At 41.6% G+C, this 17,102-nt stretch overlaps 1 protein-coding gene across 1 annotated transcript; it reads left to right on the top strand.

Annotated features, from left to right (window-relative positions):
• Nucleotides 1-220: 220 nt before the first annotated feature.
• Nucleotides 221-15,514, top strand: TNNT3 (troponin T type 3 (skeletal, fast); the record flags this gene model as incomplete). Its single annotated transcript, XM_009073488.1, has 11 exons — nt 221-235; nt 2,804-2,815; nt 4,353-4,370; nt 8,651-8,669; nt 9,485-9,530; nt 10,303-10,419; nt 10,754-10,831; nt 11,081-11,194; nt 11,400-11,509; nt 12,364-12,454; nt 15,474-15,514. Coding segments are annotated over 11 exons (661 nt in total), but the record flags the coding sequence as incomplete, so codon positions are not given.
• Between the last annotated feature and the right edge of the window lie 1,588 nt (nt 15,515-17,102).

Genomic DNA, 17,102 nt, shown 5'->3' with positions numbered 1-17,102 from the left:
TCTTTTATATCCCAACAACCCTTTCCTTCCTCTCCACGATTTTCTAATCGACATCCATATGTGCCCTCTACTTCTCACTTAATCTTATTAATGGTTTTTATCCCTTTAACCCCTTCACCCTGGCTAAGAAAAGTGTAAGGTTTTTAAATAATGCTCTGTTTCTTGCTCTAATTCTATTATCTTTCTTTGCATCTCCTTCCCTGCTACTTCCCTTTTAAAGAAGTCCATGAACCAGGTATGTGACTTCTGAATTCCTCTGCGTCAATCTGAAGGGTTATTGTGTGCTGGAAATTGAGTTCTGCTTGGCAATTTCACAATTGGGTCATGTGCTGAATTGGGACAAAATGGAAACTTTTCAAATAACCAACCAAAAAAAAAAAAAGCTTTGTTTGACAGCTATTGAAAATTATATTTTGTATTTAGTTAAAACATTTTGTTTCAACTTTTATTTTCCCTCTATGGAAGATTTCCAAATTTTGAAATGACAATTCTATTTTAGATACTTCTGAAGCATTGACTTTCTGGATAATGTGGGGTATATATAGTGTAATGCGAAATCAAATCTGGAATGAGAGATTGCCACGAGGCAAAAAGTGAAAAAGTTTTGTTCCAGAGATGTCAATATCTCTGCAACCTTTTATGGTTGTCAAATGGTTTCTACTATTTTTCCAACTAAAATCTTTGCTAAATCTACATGAAAATATGTTTTCTGTTGGAAAAAGATACCAGTAACTCTAATATTATACTCAGGAATTCAAAGAAGGTGGAAGAAAACATAAAATCAACTATTAATAATAAACTGTAACTTGCAGCTTCCTTACACCTTCCACCAGTCATAATTTCCTCCACTCTGTGATGCATAATAATGAGGACAAAGCTAACTGCTGCATGAAAAAATGCAATAACACTTTTTGCAGACAAACACCTCAATGTATAAGCTGTAATAATAGCCACTGACTGGACTCGGAGCTATCCTCACAGTGTGTATGGGACTGTTATAATGTTAATTACCTGGAAACGCATAAACTGAACTTGCAGTGTCCTCTAAACTGTCTGTGGAAATTATTCTGTGCCATTTGGAGTAGCTTTATCAAAGCAGTCACATCTCAGCAGTTGGAGTAGCTTTATCAAAGCAGTCACACCTCATCAACCACCCACCCCAGCTTTTTCACTCTGCTGTCCAGCACAAAGGGCGACCAGCCTCTTAGCTTAGACCAGATCGATGCTTTTGCCAGGGCTGGAGTGAGGTTAAAACTATCTGATTGATTTTTACGTGACTTAATACTTCAACATTCATCTATGCACTGCTTCTCATATCCCTTCTGTTCTCATTGCTTCTTGTTTCACATCCTTCTCTTTTCCTTTTAACCATATTCTTTCTTGTCTGTTAATCTGCACCTAAGGTTTTTCTGACTTAGATTTGCACAAGTTAAAGGTCATTGCTTCCATCCCAGCTGCTTTGCCTGCCCTGATATTTATTGAACTGCTACTCCTTACTTGAGTGTTGGTCTCAATCTTTGGCAGACATATGAGCCTGAAATTTGTGCAAAACACAAGATATTAACATAATCTGATAATCAATAAAGCCATGCAGCCTCCTTCTGTTTTCTTTTCCCCCTGTAACATAAAGCACAACAAAACTAAAAGCTTACAAATACAATGTAAACATAACAAGCTTAACAGAAAGCATTTATGACAGAAGGAGACTGTCCCAGCTTTTCATATAACTGCATGATTATTTAGTTTCTCTGTTACTAATGCTGTCTTTGCCTACCACATCTTCTAAGCAGCAGATTTGGCCTGCACAAGTTCAGAGTTGTTGCTGTTGTGGGATTATTGCTCTAACTTTTTTATGTTACCTGGTTGACTATTTCCACCAAACCAAGCACATGTTTGTGGCATCTAAATTCCTTTGTATTAATCTGAAGCATTCCTGTTACATAGGAGTTTGAAGATGTTGAAGAAAACCAGGATTATGAAGAATCAATCCATTCTTAAGATTCCCTAAAATTGATTTTCCATATAGGAAAGTATAAATATTGTCTATAGCTGAAGAATCACCTTCAAAGAGGCTTAGAAGAAACTTTTTTGTGCCCCTGAAAACTTTTAGGGCTGTGACTACACCACAGCCAGGACAGAGAGCAGGTACCTGAGCTGCAGAAACTCAAGCTGCTTCCACTCACAGGGAGTGGATTGCAGCAGGATCCTGGAATGCAGGCTCAAGCAGTTTCTAGTCCTTTGCAGCAGAGACAAGCTCTGTGTAGACCCAAATATTTCAAGTTCTGCAGAGAATCTGCCAGTGGTGATTCTTAGATGGTGCAGCTTCAGGTACAGGTATAGAGATACATCCGAAGTAGAACCTCCTTGCACTAACTCTCACATCCTCATGCCTGCTCTGATAGCTAAAAGAGCATGTACTTAGCTGACACCTAGGTAACTCTACATGCTTGTAAAACTCTCTTCTTGGGTATTTTTTCTTTTAAACTTAAGGATTCCCAGTGTCACTGCATTTGCCCATGGTTTATATATTTGCACGATTCAAACTGCCACAATTCATCAACATTCAAATTCCCTTTATCTTTTGTTTCTATGGCATCTGCTCCCTATGTACTTCACATACCACTGTAATTACTCTCCTTTTCCACTCTTATTAACAGTCTATCCCTATAACCTGGTCTGTAAATCATACTTCTTCAATCCAGTCTTACCAAAGTTTGAGGTGATTCCCTCCTGAATAACTTATTTCTAATTCTTTTATCTTCCTTTCCTGTGTGGTTCCCCTGACACTTCCTACTAAATGAAGCCCCCCCTCCAGGTATGTGATTTAACTTCTAAACTCCCTGGTGTCTGTCTGCTGGGATGGTGTGCGTGGGAAGTGAATACAAGGTGGCAGGGGATAACAACCTATCAGTTAATGATGGATTGTAACTTGCATGCCTTCGGGGTGGTTCTATTCTAGTTTAATGGTTTTTTCCTCAGTAATCAGCAGCAAGAAGGAGGAAACTGACCCGTTGCATGAAAATTTTACTAGAAATGAGGGGAACATGTATGCTACTGTGAAAGAATAGCTCAGCAAAAACTGTCCTTGTGGAATGGGCTAAATCCTGCACTATGATATGAGAATGAATGTTTCTTCCTATAGGGAAGTATTTATTTCAAATCTCAGGGCAGAATTTGACCCATTGACTCTACACACTGAGATTTTACATTACTTTTATGCCTCCTTTGCAAAAATATTCGGTGGTCTATGTATGGCTGAGAAGCAAAATCTGCCCCGCAAATCTGCATTGCTGATCTATTCTTGCTTTGCCAAAAAACCAGAAGAATGACATGTAGACCTGCACAGATTTTTAATGAACCTTTTCTTCCTATGAAGTAATCCATTTGTAAATCCTCATTGCAAATGGATGTGAAGAACAGCAGTACATTTATACAGATATCAAAGTTGTCTTCAAGGAAGAAAATGGCTTGAGCCATAGAACTAGAAGGGAACTGAGCTTCTTTGGAAGTTAGCTGAACGTTGATGATAAGTTACGGCAAGTAACTGAACCACACTTTATTTCAAATGCTGCTGTAGTAAAGGATGGATCCAATAGAGCTTTGGGAGTGCCAACTATGTTCATGTGCATATTTCAAATCAAGGTAAACCTTGGTACAATCTGCTGTCAGGTTGTGTGTTATGTCATATGATGCTTAGAAGTGTTTTTTAAGCACTGCACATATTGCCATAAATCTGCCTCTTTCACCTTTCCTGTCCTGTGACTTCTGTTTATATGCTATTCCAAATGCAATTCTTTTCCCTCAGGTTTACTTCTTAACTTCTAGCTTCCCTTTTCCTCTCTGCCCCTCCTCCCCTTTGGCTCAAAAGCTCTTTTGGTGTGTGAAGTAACAGGTTTCTTGTTCTCATTCTCTTGTTTTCCTTCGCAACTTGTTCCATGACACTTCACACCTGAAGTTCATGAGCCAGGTATGTGACACGACTTCTGGTTTACTCCACCTAGCTGCAACAAAAAATGTGCAGGTGTGTGTGTGTGAGAGAGAGAACAGGAGTCCTGGGCTGGTAGAAGAGAACAAAACAAGAGAAACAAATATTAACCACAATGATCATTTGCAGCCCTCTTCTCCTTTAACCTCCATGCTTACTACTATTTTAACCTTACAGCATCTTTAACTCCTGACAGTCTCTCCAGAGACCTTTTCTCCCTGCCTTAATTCACTAATTCCTGTATTTTTTCCCCCTTCATGCATTCCCTGGTCTCTTTCTCAGGCTTCCACGAACTTTAAATATCTGTTCTTTTTTTTTTTTCCTATTTCCTGTCTTTCCATCACTGCTTGCACCATGACACCAACAGAGGAAGCTCCTGAGGAAGGTATGTGATACACCTACAGACTCTCATCATTTTTCTCTTTCAGTGCTGAGGAAACAGTGTCAAAAACACTGATCTTGAACAAGAGCAAAGAGAGTATGGGAGGGACATGATCTCTCTGCATGGATTTAGAAGAATATGGAGAAAAGGGCTGTATGTTTGCCAAATCAGGTCACCAAAAAGGTGGTTTTTTTCTTGTTCAATATCCAGAGAGTCCAGGGTTCCCAGCGTAGCAGGGAGGGAGTGGGGACAGTTGCTCTTAGAACAGTGCTGGTTGTGGATTGACTATTGTGCTGCTTCTCTTTTGCTTTTATCCTTCAACCTACAGCTGAAGAAGAAGGCGAATACAATGATGGTAGCTCAATGTTGTCTTAGGACAACAAAGTCATCTTTCTAACATCTCACTCTCTTTTCTGTGTCTGTTTTTGTTCCTCACTTGATTTTAAATTCAGGAACTGGGCCAAAACATCTCTGCCGCAAAGAATCGCTCACTGTGCATATCCAATCACCCTTGGGGGGGGGTCACGGGCCAAAACATCTCTGCCGCAAAGAATTGCTCACTGTGCATATCCAGTCACCCTTGGGGGGGTCATTAGTTTATTGAGAAGCCTCTACATCCTCATTAGGATAGCAGATGGGGAAAATCAAGCTCTAGAAGCTTGTTCTGGACTTGTCTTTTAGCTGGAACCTGTTGTGCCATAGCTCTCACCAGCAAAACCTCTCTATCTCCCAAAAATCAGGAAAGAATCTCTTAAATCATAGTGGCAAATGGAGCTGAGCCCTGCATGGACAAGCCTTCCTCACTCAGCCTTAGCAGGTCATGGGCTCTAAGCCTGAATGTACAGAAATTTAAACTTCTGCTCAAGTCATGCGCTTAAAATTGTGCTAAAAATCAAACATGAAATTTAAACTTCTGCTCAAGTCATGCACTTAAAATTGTGCTAAACATCAAACGTGAATAAATTTATTCAGATGGGTGGGGCAGGCCATGGGCTTAAGATAGTCTGGCTGCAATACTTGGTTGAGTGAGCTCTGGAGCACACTGAGGGAGACAAGTCTCATGTACAAGGACCAAATATAAATATATGCTGGAAGCACACTGAGGGAGACAAGTCTCATGTGCAAGGACCAAATATAAATACATGCCGGGTCAGTCCTGCTCTTGTATGTGGGCAATATAATTTAGCCCTGCCTTGACCAGCTTAAATGTACAGAAAGACTATCACGGTTTTTTTATAGGCCTTTGAAGTGGATCAGTTATGTCCAGTCCCTAGAACACCCACCCAGCTGTTTCAAAAGACTAAGCCTAATGTCACTTGAAAACAACCTTCATTTTCTGTGTTTCCTTGTTTTGATTTGTTTTTTCTTTTGTGGATTTTTTTGGTTCGTTTTAATTTTTCTTGCTCGTTTTTCAGGCTTTTTTCTCATTTAGGGAAATACCCTGAGGACTTTCCTAAGCCACTCTCTCTCCTCCTTTTTCTTTCTTTCCTTTTCTTTTTAATAGCATATTGATTTTCTTTTCTTCCCAAGGACACAGTGTGAGTTAGATATGTTGCTTCTGAGAAGTAGGATTAATGGAGGGTGTTTAGGGATTGCTGAATGAAGTAAAGGCAGTTCAGATGGATTCACAGAGAAGAGGAGCACGGGGTGAATATCTCTTAGATTGGGCAGGAGAAAGCAGGGTGGTATTTATGGTGGTGTATCCTCTCCCTGCACTAAGCCTTTTGGAAACCAGAAACTCAGAGACTCTCCAATCACCAGGGCAGTGAACTTGGATTTCCAGTGTCTCTTGCCTTCTTTTGGCAGGGTTGTAAGTGGGGATTTTGTCTCAGCCCCATAGTTCATAGAATGAACAGAATGTCAGTCAAAATCCACCATAGGAACAGGAATTTGCTGTGACAATTCCTGCTTATCAACAAATTTTGGCCCAGTTCCTTGACTCAGTGTCTTGAAAGAAGGGGCATTTCAAAATAAATCCCATCCCTGGGCTGCTTTTGGTGCATACAGTATGGAACAATACTGGATCATGCACTGCAAAGGACACATTTATTTTTGAATTAAATATCCCCTTTTCTGGTTTTCTGAAGGCACCTTGAAGTATTCTAACGACGACTTCTTATTTCAAGAACAACTAACCGTGATTTTTCTTTTTATTTCTACAATTGTTTGTTGGTTTAATGAAGCTTAAAGTGCCGATTCAGTGGCAGCTGAAACCAAATTCACATAGTTACTGACAGACAGGTGTCGATCCTGGCAACAAACAAAACCAGTCATTTCCTGTCTACCTATTTTTTCCCCCCTCTCTTTGAAGTGTTACTAACTAGCAGCTTTAAGCTAAACAGGAATATTTAAGAAAACTATCAGGGCATGTCATGAAGGAGGGGACTCCTGTATAAATAACATCCCTGACAGACTGGTTAATCATGATAACTTTTCCTCTTTCCAGGTGAAAGGCAGTTTAACTCATGTGTTAAGAAGTTCACTGGATATTTGAAAAGCAAAACAATTAAACAATCCTTTAATACATTATTATATACAGAAGCATGCTGCTGGCTAATGATATTTTCCTTCAGGAGAGATTTGTTACTTCCTTAGAACAATCTAAAACACTTTTCTAATTACATGCTGTTTATTTTATAAGCATTGCTCTGGCATCTTAGAGGCCTCAACCGAGATATGTTTGGGTAGGCAGTGTGTTCTTGCAGTACATGAGGAAAATCTCACGTACTCCCCCACAAATGTCAATGAAATTTGTATGGGAAAGGGTGAGAGAAAGGAGAGGTTGGTTTCTGATCTCTTCTATGCACCTCTTATGTCTTTTCTCTCGACTATCTCAATAATCTATTTCCAGCCACTCTCAATTTTTTATCACCCAACAACCTTACAAATTATTGCCTCCATTAAATATTTTCCAGTGTAAATATTTTTTCTGCTTTTCCCTCTTATAATGTTTCATTTTATTTTGTCCTACTCTGTTCCATTTGCTATTCCCAGTTGCCTCCCCAAAACAGCTGGATGCAAATAAGCATTTGAAAAAAATATGACAGTTTTCTTTATCATGATATGGATAACAGGGTCCTGCACCCACTCCTGAGGAGGCTGTTTTTACTTTACAAATCTGTTTTTTTTAAACCAGATTCCATAGGCTGAGCTTTCTTACCTCAGTTCCTCCCACTGAGACAACACAGGAAAAGTCTTGTACTGCAGAATCCATCAGCATCCCTGAAAATTCAAATGCAGTGTGTGGTTATGAAAGTCAGCCTGGGTCTCTGAGAGAATGGGACAGAATAAACACATAGGTTTAATTTACTTCTGTTTGTGAGAAAAACAGTGCTGAACTTGCTGGCATTACACTGGAGTTAATAACTAAAGTTTAAAAAGCATAGCAGGGAGGGGAATTGATCAAAAGCACAAATGTTAAGCAAGTAACTCATAAGACCAGCACATTGCAGAGAGCCAGGGAAAGGTCACTTGTTGCAAGGCAAAATTTCTGACTGCTGGAGGGCCCAAGCTGACAGTCTCTGTGATGGTTTAGCCTGCCTATCAGAGCATTATACTTCTCCTGGAGATGCAAATATCATTCCCATTAATGGACATGGGAATTTTGCATGTACCTCAGCAGGAGATTATGCTTGCTAAGAGAGGATGGCCTTTCCAAGCTGGGTTTGAGGAGCACCACACAGTGCAGAAGAAAAAGCATATTCCCCATGGCACCAAGGTATCTCAGGGACATCTGTCCTAAGCTGTCTTGGAAGCCAACGAACCTGGAGAAAATGTGTGCCATAAAGCTTTTTCCCTCCTGGCCTCCTTATGAGGCACTTGACCAAAACTAGTGAAGCCTAAGGTATCATTGAGATGACTATAAATTCAGGTTAACTTTAGCAAAAGAAGTGCTGAATGAAGAAGGCAACATTTTCTTCTACCCTCCAGCCCAGCTGTCCTCCTTAGAGCTTTGGTCAGGATGGTTTGAGAAAAAAAATGTTGGATTTACCTGAAACCATTGCTTTCCAGATGCTATGTTTGGGACTTTTATACAGTCTCTTCATTCTTTTCTGCCAAAGTCTGTTTCAAGGGTAAAAACAGATTCACTCCTAGCAAAAGGGGTGTGTGAGTGTGTGTATTTCTTTTGGAAGTGCTTGAGATTTAATCGGTTTCTCTGAGATGTTTCCCCTAAGATTAAATTTCCCTTCCCTCCTTCTACATTAGCAGCTGGCATGATCTCTGTTGTTTTAACTTTCTCCCTCTTTTTCCCTTCCTGTTTTGCTCCATGCTTCCAAATACAGAGGAGAAGCCCAGAATAAAGTAAGTATGAGGGGCAGGGATTTTCAAAATCCTGGGATCATTTTTTTGATCTAGCAGAAGTCGTTAGATTGTCTATTTGGTGAATGGCCACTACAAGCCTTTATCCAACTCTCCCTCATGCAACATCCAGCTGTTCCCTCATGCCTTTCCAGGATGTCTGCTTCTTTCTGAGGATGCCTTAGCAGCAGTTACGGGCCTGGGTCTTAAGACCAGTTCCTGATAGAGTCAGACAACTTGTGAACTGTCCAAGATCCAGTGGTTTCACAGTACCCCTGAGATATAGGCAACTCAGCAGTAAGTCCTCTATAAGAGGCCATGGCTGGGAAACTACCCATCCATCCAGGACTGCTGACAGTAGGAAGGGTGACAAATGCTGGGCTGGGATGAGTTGAGCTTAACTGAGGTTTCACGTGGACCTGCTGGTTCTGGTGCCCAGCACCTTCCCCTCCTACTCTGCCAGCTGCCCAGCATGGAGTGGACAGCACTGCGCAGACAGCCTTGCAGACCAACATCATCTGTGTGGTAGGGAATGACCATAGGCTTTGGAAATGAAAAGAGTTTTTAGGGGTAACTCCCTGCCCTGTATGACCTTCCAGGAAGGATGGTGGTCCTTAGTGCTATTTTGGAGTAGTTTTCCATTGACTTGCTGTTTCACCCCTCTGTATCTCCACCAACATTCCTCCTTGTCAGCATCATCCCTGAGGGCAGGTCAGGTTAGGCTGGGACATGCTATTTAAAAAGCTGCTTGTTCTTTAAGATGAAAATCCTTTAATTTTCTTTTATTTTCTTTTTGTTTTGCTTTTGACTCTCTGCAGACTAACTGCTCCTAAAATACCAGAGGGTGAGAAAGTAGATTTTGATGTAAGTATTCCTGAGACTGGCTGTGTTTGTCTGTCTGTACCTGACCCAGACAGGTGCGTGCAAACCTGCATAACTCCTCCTGTATTGGATACTGCTGAGGATAAAGTCAAGAACAAAAATACGGTTGTCTTGCCACTTGTTTTCAGTGAAAGGCCACTCTCTGCTCCCTGAAACTCTCTGGATGCATTAATTGATGATGTGATTAAGCTAAAATCATGTATTTCTTTTTTTCTTCTCCTTGAATCTTTGAAGCGAGTATAAGAAGGAGAAAGTAAGTGTTTTAGGAGATCTCTGATTCCCTGTCCCATTGTTTTAAGTCACAGGCCCTCATCTGTTGCTGAGAAACACTTCAATAATAAATAGAGATCCAAATACCTTTCTAGAAAGTTGATAGTAAAATGAAGAAATTCGGGTGTTGAAAACCTCCACAGAAATATCTGTTTTGCCAAAAATGCAGAAATATTTTCTAGTTAAGATTATTATTCCAAAGTAAAGAGGAGGCAGCTAAGTCTACACAAAGATAGGTATGTAAGCAAAGCCAGGGAAAAAATATGGTGTTAGGGGAATGGGAGATTTGGATTCTTTGCCCTTCTGACTTTCATTTGAATGAGCCTCTGATTGCACCAACAGCCATTTAAGCTAATCCCATAGATTTCCATGGATATCTACAGACACTTTATGCTTTTCTTTCTCTTTGTATGCAGGGTGCTGGGAATGTTGAGGGCATACTCCTAGAGCAATATGTACTTAATGCATTTTCCTGCTCTTCTAGGACATCCAAAAGAAAAGGCAGAACAAAGACCTGATTGAACTGCAGGCCTTGATTGACAGCCACTTTGAAGCCAGGAGGAAGGAAGAGGAAGAGCTGGTCGCCCTCAAGGAGAGGATTGTGAGTCTTTGTACTGCCATTTCCCTGTACTAGACTGAGAGATCATCTGTAGATAAGAAGCTGAAGCCATTAGTCCACTGTCAGAATTCAACAGAAAGCTGTACTGCCTTGTATAGAAGTGGCTGCTCAAGTCACCATCAAATGGCTTCTCCCAACATCGGTCCCTTCTGTCAGCCTCTTGTTTCATATCTGGGAATTGTACATGAGACCCTTCTGCATGTTCTAGCAAGGGAGAAGATGGCTCACTCTCTATGAACCAAAGCGCTGGTAGTGGCATGTAATAGTGGAGGCAGCTAAAGCCACAATGATGATTCAATGCCTCTGCCACTTGCAGGAGAAGCGCAGAGCGGAAAGAGCAGAACAGCAGAGAATCCGGGCTGAGAAGGAGAAGGAGCGTCAGGCAAGGCTTGCAGTAAGTGTCTTTGCTTCTCTCTCCTTGTCTCAACATCAAAGTGGAGATCTCTAGAGACAGAAGAACACAGGTTCTGACTGTCTCAGGCTGAAGATGATATGACCACCCTCTGAAAGCAAGGGCAGAAAACAGGAGTTGCCAATTCTCATCAATAAACTTCTCTGATCACATTCCCTGCAGTGACACTGGCTGCTAGGGAAGCTGGGAGTCTCCCCTAGAGTAACTTGTTCTGTGTGTTGCACTCCACAGGAGGAAAAGGCACGGAGAGAGGAAGAAGATGCCAAGAGAAAGGCTGAGGATGATCTGAAGAAGAAGAAGGCTCTGTCTTCCATGGGTGCAACATACAGCAGTTATTTGGCTAAGGTAAAACTCATGGATTGAGGGAAGAAATATGAAAACATTAAACCATTGGGTTGACTAGGAACAGACTTTATTAGAAGTTGAGAAAACAGCCCAAATCTCCTTCTTCTGGATCCCCAGCAACTTGTCTTACATGCTTTGTCACTAAAATCCTTTTATTCAGGCCTTAATTTCTGCAGTCTGACTTTAACTGATATTCTGAAAATAGGCTGATCAAAAGAGAGGAAAGAAGCAAACAGCTAGAGAGACTAAGAAGAAGGTCCTGGCAGAGAGGCGCAAGCCCTTGAACATTGACCATCTTAATGAAGACAAGCTGAGGTAATGTGCCTATCCTAACTTACTGAATGTAATCCACTAAAATTTGGTCTTACTGTCCTTCTCTAGTGACAAAATGAGGTAGAGGAGTGGACCTGCCTTGAAATTCATCACAGAACACTGTTAAGCTGTGCCCTTCCTTGACCTGGAGAACGTTGTGGAAATAGGGATGTAGGGAAGTGTTGAAATGGTTTGGTAGCCACCTAGCCATGCTCCTGGCACAGCTCGGTTAGTCAATCCTGCTAGTTAGGATTAGCCATTTACAGGTCTAGCTCTGAGATTAATTAGTTGAACAAGCCTACAGACTGGTATTCTGTAGCACTCCCATGGATGTAGCTCACTCTGGATAAGGTATGAATATGGATCTCCATGAAGGCTGAATGTTTGGAAGATGAGTGCTCTGGTGCAGAGCAGTCATCAGATGATAGTCTGGACTGCACATGTTAGAGTTCATACATGATTGAAAGATGAGGTTGGCTCACCTCAGCCCTGACACAGATGACATTGCACAGTGGCAGCTGTTTGCTTATCTGGGTGACCTTCAGAGTCTTCCTTCCTTCTCATCTGATTCCACTGGAGTCTTATCTTTCATTAAGAGTTAGGGAGAAAATTAGAGGAATTATGTTAATGTGTGACACATGCAAGACTGCAAGTCTAAAAGGTTTGTGGGGAGAAGGTGAGAAAAATGTGACCTTGAAAATGGTGAGTAGCTTTCGGAGAACAGAAAGAGTTTACAGGGTGATGTGTGAACTTCAGTAAATAAAATGTAAAAAACCTCATTACTAGTGATTTGAAAACCATGGAAAATGTCTCATGTCATGTGTTTCTCCCATCTTCCTTTCCCCATAAACACACAGGGACAAGGCTAAAGAACTTTGGGACTGGTTATATCAGCTGGAGACTGAAAAGTATGACTTTACAGAGCAGATCAAGAGGAAAAAATATGAGGTGAGTTGAGAGGCCACTTTGCTAATGGCACTGGGTCCAAAATGTAGAAATGTCTGTGATTCCTCTGGCAAAACCGTATTGTGACATGATATGGGTCTACGATGCCCATTTGCAATATTTAAGCAGCAAGGTGCTTGGAACTGCATTCTCCTAACATACATACTCCAACTGGATTTCACATTTTAGGGTGAAATTGAATAGATCACTCTCAAGATTTTCAGTGCCCATGGGAAGGCAATCCCAATGGAAAATGGACTCCCTGCCCTCTGCTGAAACACATCTTTTTCATTCTTGTTTATCTATAGGAAACTGTGGCCTGAAAATTCAGTAACTCTCAATTCACTCATCTCTGTTGCAAAGTAATATTTTTATATCTGTCTTTGATTTAAAACTTGAACATTCTAAGCTGTATTCCATCCCAGACAGATTACCTATGGACTGAGCTCTCTGGAGTCACTGAAAACTGTCTCCAGACAGGAGCATCTGACTGAAATGTCATGGTAACAGAAAGTGCACATTTCCTTCATGAAGTCATTGGGCAGGGCTGCACTCATCCGCATCAGGTTTCAATGGCTGAGAAATCCTACTGGATCTCTCTCTGTCTCGCTCTCCTTTTAATCCCCAATCACACAGACACATCCTGACAGGGAGTGAGCAACACCAATATAACTATCTCAATCTCTCTTAGATTTTAACACTGCGTTGCAGGCTGCAGGAGCTTTCCAAGTTGTAAGTACAATGAACTTGCCTGTGTAAAAGCAGCAGCAAAGGCTATCAAATGCATGAGCCTGCCGCATGGTCAGAGGCCAGGTCCCAGATGGAAACTGGCACTTGGCTCCAAGTGCAGAGAGAAAAGAGAAAACTGGGTCTTGTATCTCTCCATTCGCTTCCTTTTTCTCTCCCTTTCCATTCTTTGAAAAGATATAAAGCAGTAATTTAGCGAAAGAGTCAAGAGTCCAATAAGGATGTGGCTAAAAACAGAGCATGCAACCCACTCAGAACACCACTAAAATTATTCCCTATCCAAACCTCTGGTATTGTGTGCATAGGGGTGTCACCCTAATGCACTTGGGATACACATAAAAACTTAGGGACACATGCATAATAGCTTAGACTTCACAAAAAAAAGAATGGTATGGGGTTTGGAAAGCTTCTCCACCTTGTGGCACACCGTTATCCAGATCCAAAATATTGGAGAGGGCAAGCTTAAGGGTAACAGGTCAAGTGGGTATGGAAAAACAGGAAATAAGGCAGTGCCGGGGTGGGGTACATGCTATGGTAATGAAACCATTGCATAAACAAAGAGATGGGTGCCTGCTGATGAAAAGCAGGGAGAGAAAGTACAAAGAATGAGAAAAGCAGAAGGAAAATGCACAGCTAATATGGGAGGAGAAAAGTGGAAAAACAAAAGGAAGATGATAGCAGAAAAAGGTTGAGGAGAAAAGTAAGTGAAAATAGCAAAGACCATGAAGGAGACACAAATAAGGATGCAAGGGAGAGACAAAGGAAGGAACTGGGACACAGAAGTGGAGCAATTGTTTAGCTCTAGTGTCTGTTGCTCTTTGGTGCATCATTGGAGAGTGAGTGTCATAGTCATGATCACAAGGTTATCACTGAAGGTAAGTCTTAAGTCCTTGGGTCAAACTGAAGACAACTGGTTCTCCTCCACACTCGGGAAAAATACTTGGTTGCATAAAACCAATTTATTCTGCTGCAGCAGATACTAAAGCTTCCACAAGTAAGTACAAAAGCAAGTGATCTGTTGATCTTTCCTTCCTTGTGTTGTCCTGTTCATGGTAATGTTTCAGTCTCTTATTTGTTTCTGTTTGCCATGGAAAGACATGAGCCAGGAAATACCAGTTTTGGGGATGATATGAATGTATGACTTTTGTTTTTCTTGTTTTGCACATGGGGAATGTCAAGTCCCACTTTAAATATTCAAATTTGACATCACCATTTCTTGGACCTGCAGAGTCAGTGCAGAAGTTTGAATTGCATCAAAAGCAGAAGCAAAGTATACATCATGGCAAGGGCATTTTTTCAGTCCATGGAAACTAGGTAGAACCCTGACTCAGTTACAAATGAGAAGGTGAAGGGGCAAAAGAGGGCTCTCTATCACATCTTAGAGTTCTTGTAGGCTTTTCCCATACCTGAGCTGGAAGAGTCCCAGGATTTCAGTAGCAAGTCCAGGCCTACAGACCAGGACTGAGGTGCTAAGTCAGGCCATAAGGTGCTCATCCTGTGCAAGGTAGGTGTTTGCTTTCTTATGCATTAGGTTGAAATATGCAGTTTACTCATAGCTAAACAAAGAGATGCTTCATCTTGGAGGACAGATGCTCTAAAGGCTTGCAGTCATCAACAGAGCTTGGGAAGGTCTTCAGAGCCCCCACGTCTGCCTTTTTCTCTATTGTTGCTGAGGCTCTGCTTGAATATTTTCTTCTTCAGCCCCTTTAAAAGTCATCCTCTGTTATTAGATGAGTGGCTGGGAAGGTGGTGACTGCTGCAAGCTTCTCACCTCTTGCTCTGCCAGCCAGCAAAAGTACTCCAGCAGAGTGTGACACCCATCTTCCATTCTCAAGGTCCCCATCCAAAGACCACTGAACCTCTTTGAGCTTACACACTTGCCAATGTGTAGGAGTAAGGGAGAAGGTGAAGGTGACACATGCAGGTGGTGGAGCCATCCAAGAGCCTTCCAGCTGGCCAGGGTGACACTCATTGAGGTTCACTTGCCTGCAGTTTGACATGTGTATTCATAGGAGAATAATTTCAACACATAGAAACTCTTCTAGTAGGGGTTATAAAATTCTAGCTCTTCTTTCCCTTGACATATGAAGTTGGCTTGCAGATTTATTGCCAAGAAGCAACATTTCTCTCCTTCAGCCATGGGTGAGCTTTTATTTTAAAGGAAGTATAAATTCCTACTATAGGCACCTGTTTCCAGCACTTCAGCAGGTAAAACTCCATGAGGGAACAAGGTTTCTCTATCTCTAAAAACCCTGGTCATGTATGTTGTTTGCAGATTGTCACCCTCAGGAACCGGATTGATCAGGCCCAGAAGCAGTAAGTACTTATATCCCCTTCCTAGCTCATGGCTTGGGGATATCTTCTCAGTGTTCAAATTAGTCACTTCAGCCTCAAGACCAACATTTTCTTGCTGCAATGAAATGGGGCTAGAGATAGAAGGACAACTTCCATCCTGCCTCTCATTGAGAAAATGAAGGGGAAACTGAAGTGAATGTAACACCTAACACAAAAAAAATAATGTTTCTTCACACCATGTCTTCAAAATTTCCACCTGGTTATTGGATTTTTCAACACCTGACTGAGGTGCTTTGAATACTCAAGTGAATACAACCTTTGTTTATGAAGAGTAAACAAGTGGTTGCTAAGATTACAAGGAATGGTGTGTAACAAGACTAACATAATGGCATTACTGTTGTGAGTTCTTTTCACTTGTCTCTCACTTTCCTTCACCGTGAGACTATGACATTAGACTTTTTTGAGCCTTGTATCTTTAATTATTCTAGATGTTTTTAATGAACTTATGAGAGAGCAAGGCTAGATAAAGCCTGGGGGCTAGGACATGTAGAAAACTAGCAGCCACAGAGAAGGAACTGCAGGGAAGCAAGGGAGGAGGGCTCTCCAGTGGTGGGATTTGATCTTCTCTATGTTTCTGTATCTTCTTAGCAAAGTCATGCCAGGAATGAAGCAGTGGTCTTTGGTGACATCTTTGGATGACAGAAGTGACCAGACACTGCCTTCCCACTTCCCTAAGACACGCTCCCTTATCAGCTGAATATAACACTGGGGGCTTGTTTGTTTGTAGATGCCAAACACAATGCTTGACCTTCCCGTGGTATTTTCTGTACAGAGCTGTAGGCTGATAAACCTCAGCAGAATGTGCAGCTGTAGAAGGATGCCATGGTTTGTCTGGGTGTTGCTGCTCTTGAGAGGCACTGCCACACCACCCACAACAGGCTACTGCATGCTTGTTTCCCCAAAAGATAATGATACTCTCCCAGGACACCATTTGAAAAGGCTGCACTGAGAAGCCCACAGCTCATGAGATTTCTGTGTACTTAAACTTCTATCCACACTAGACACTATCATTCCAAAGCAAGGCCTGCTAATGAATTACACAAGGATAAAGTGAGTCTTCTGCTTCAGATTTCATTAAGTCTCTTTAAGCACACTCTAAAGGTTAGACTTAACATCAAACATCACAGGTGCTTGTGGAGACAAAAGGACTCTGCCTTTGTTTGAGGAGCTATGTAGTTCCTGTACTGTGGTTTGACCCTGCAGAACAGCTGGCAAAAGGGACATTAATTCAAGATAAGCAGAAAATGCATGCTCTCTCTCATGTCAAAGGCCATTTTTTTTTTTCAAATAGACCAAGCCTAACTTGGTCAAAAGGTAAAGTATCCATTATATGTCTGTCTGTCACTGCTACATCCTTCTGTAAATATGGCTGGTGCTCTTGAACCAATCCACAGCAGCACAACAAAAATCTCCCTGGATGTGACAACCCTGTGTGTTTGTGCTCCCTGGAGGAACCAGAGGTTCCGAAGGAAGCACTCTCTGTTACTAGCAAGGTCCCATCACCTTGTACTTGGCCCTCAGTCCCATGCTCTGCCATGTCAGAGAGCTG

This window comes from Acanthisitta chloris, unplaced genomic scaffold (genome assembly GCF_000695815.1).
Source record: "Acanthisitta chloris isolate BGI_N310 unplaced genomic scaffold, ASM69581v1 scaffold11064, whole genome shotgun sequence".
Classification (NCBI taxonomy): domain Eukaryota; kingdom Metazoa; phylum Chordata; class Aves; order Passeriformes; family Acanthisittidae; genus Acanthisitta; species Acanthisitta chloris.
Note: the sequence above shows the minus strand (reverse complement) of the source record. Positions and strands in the feature narration are given on the sequence as shown.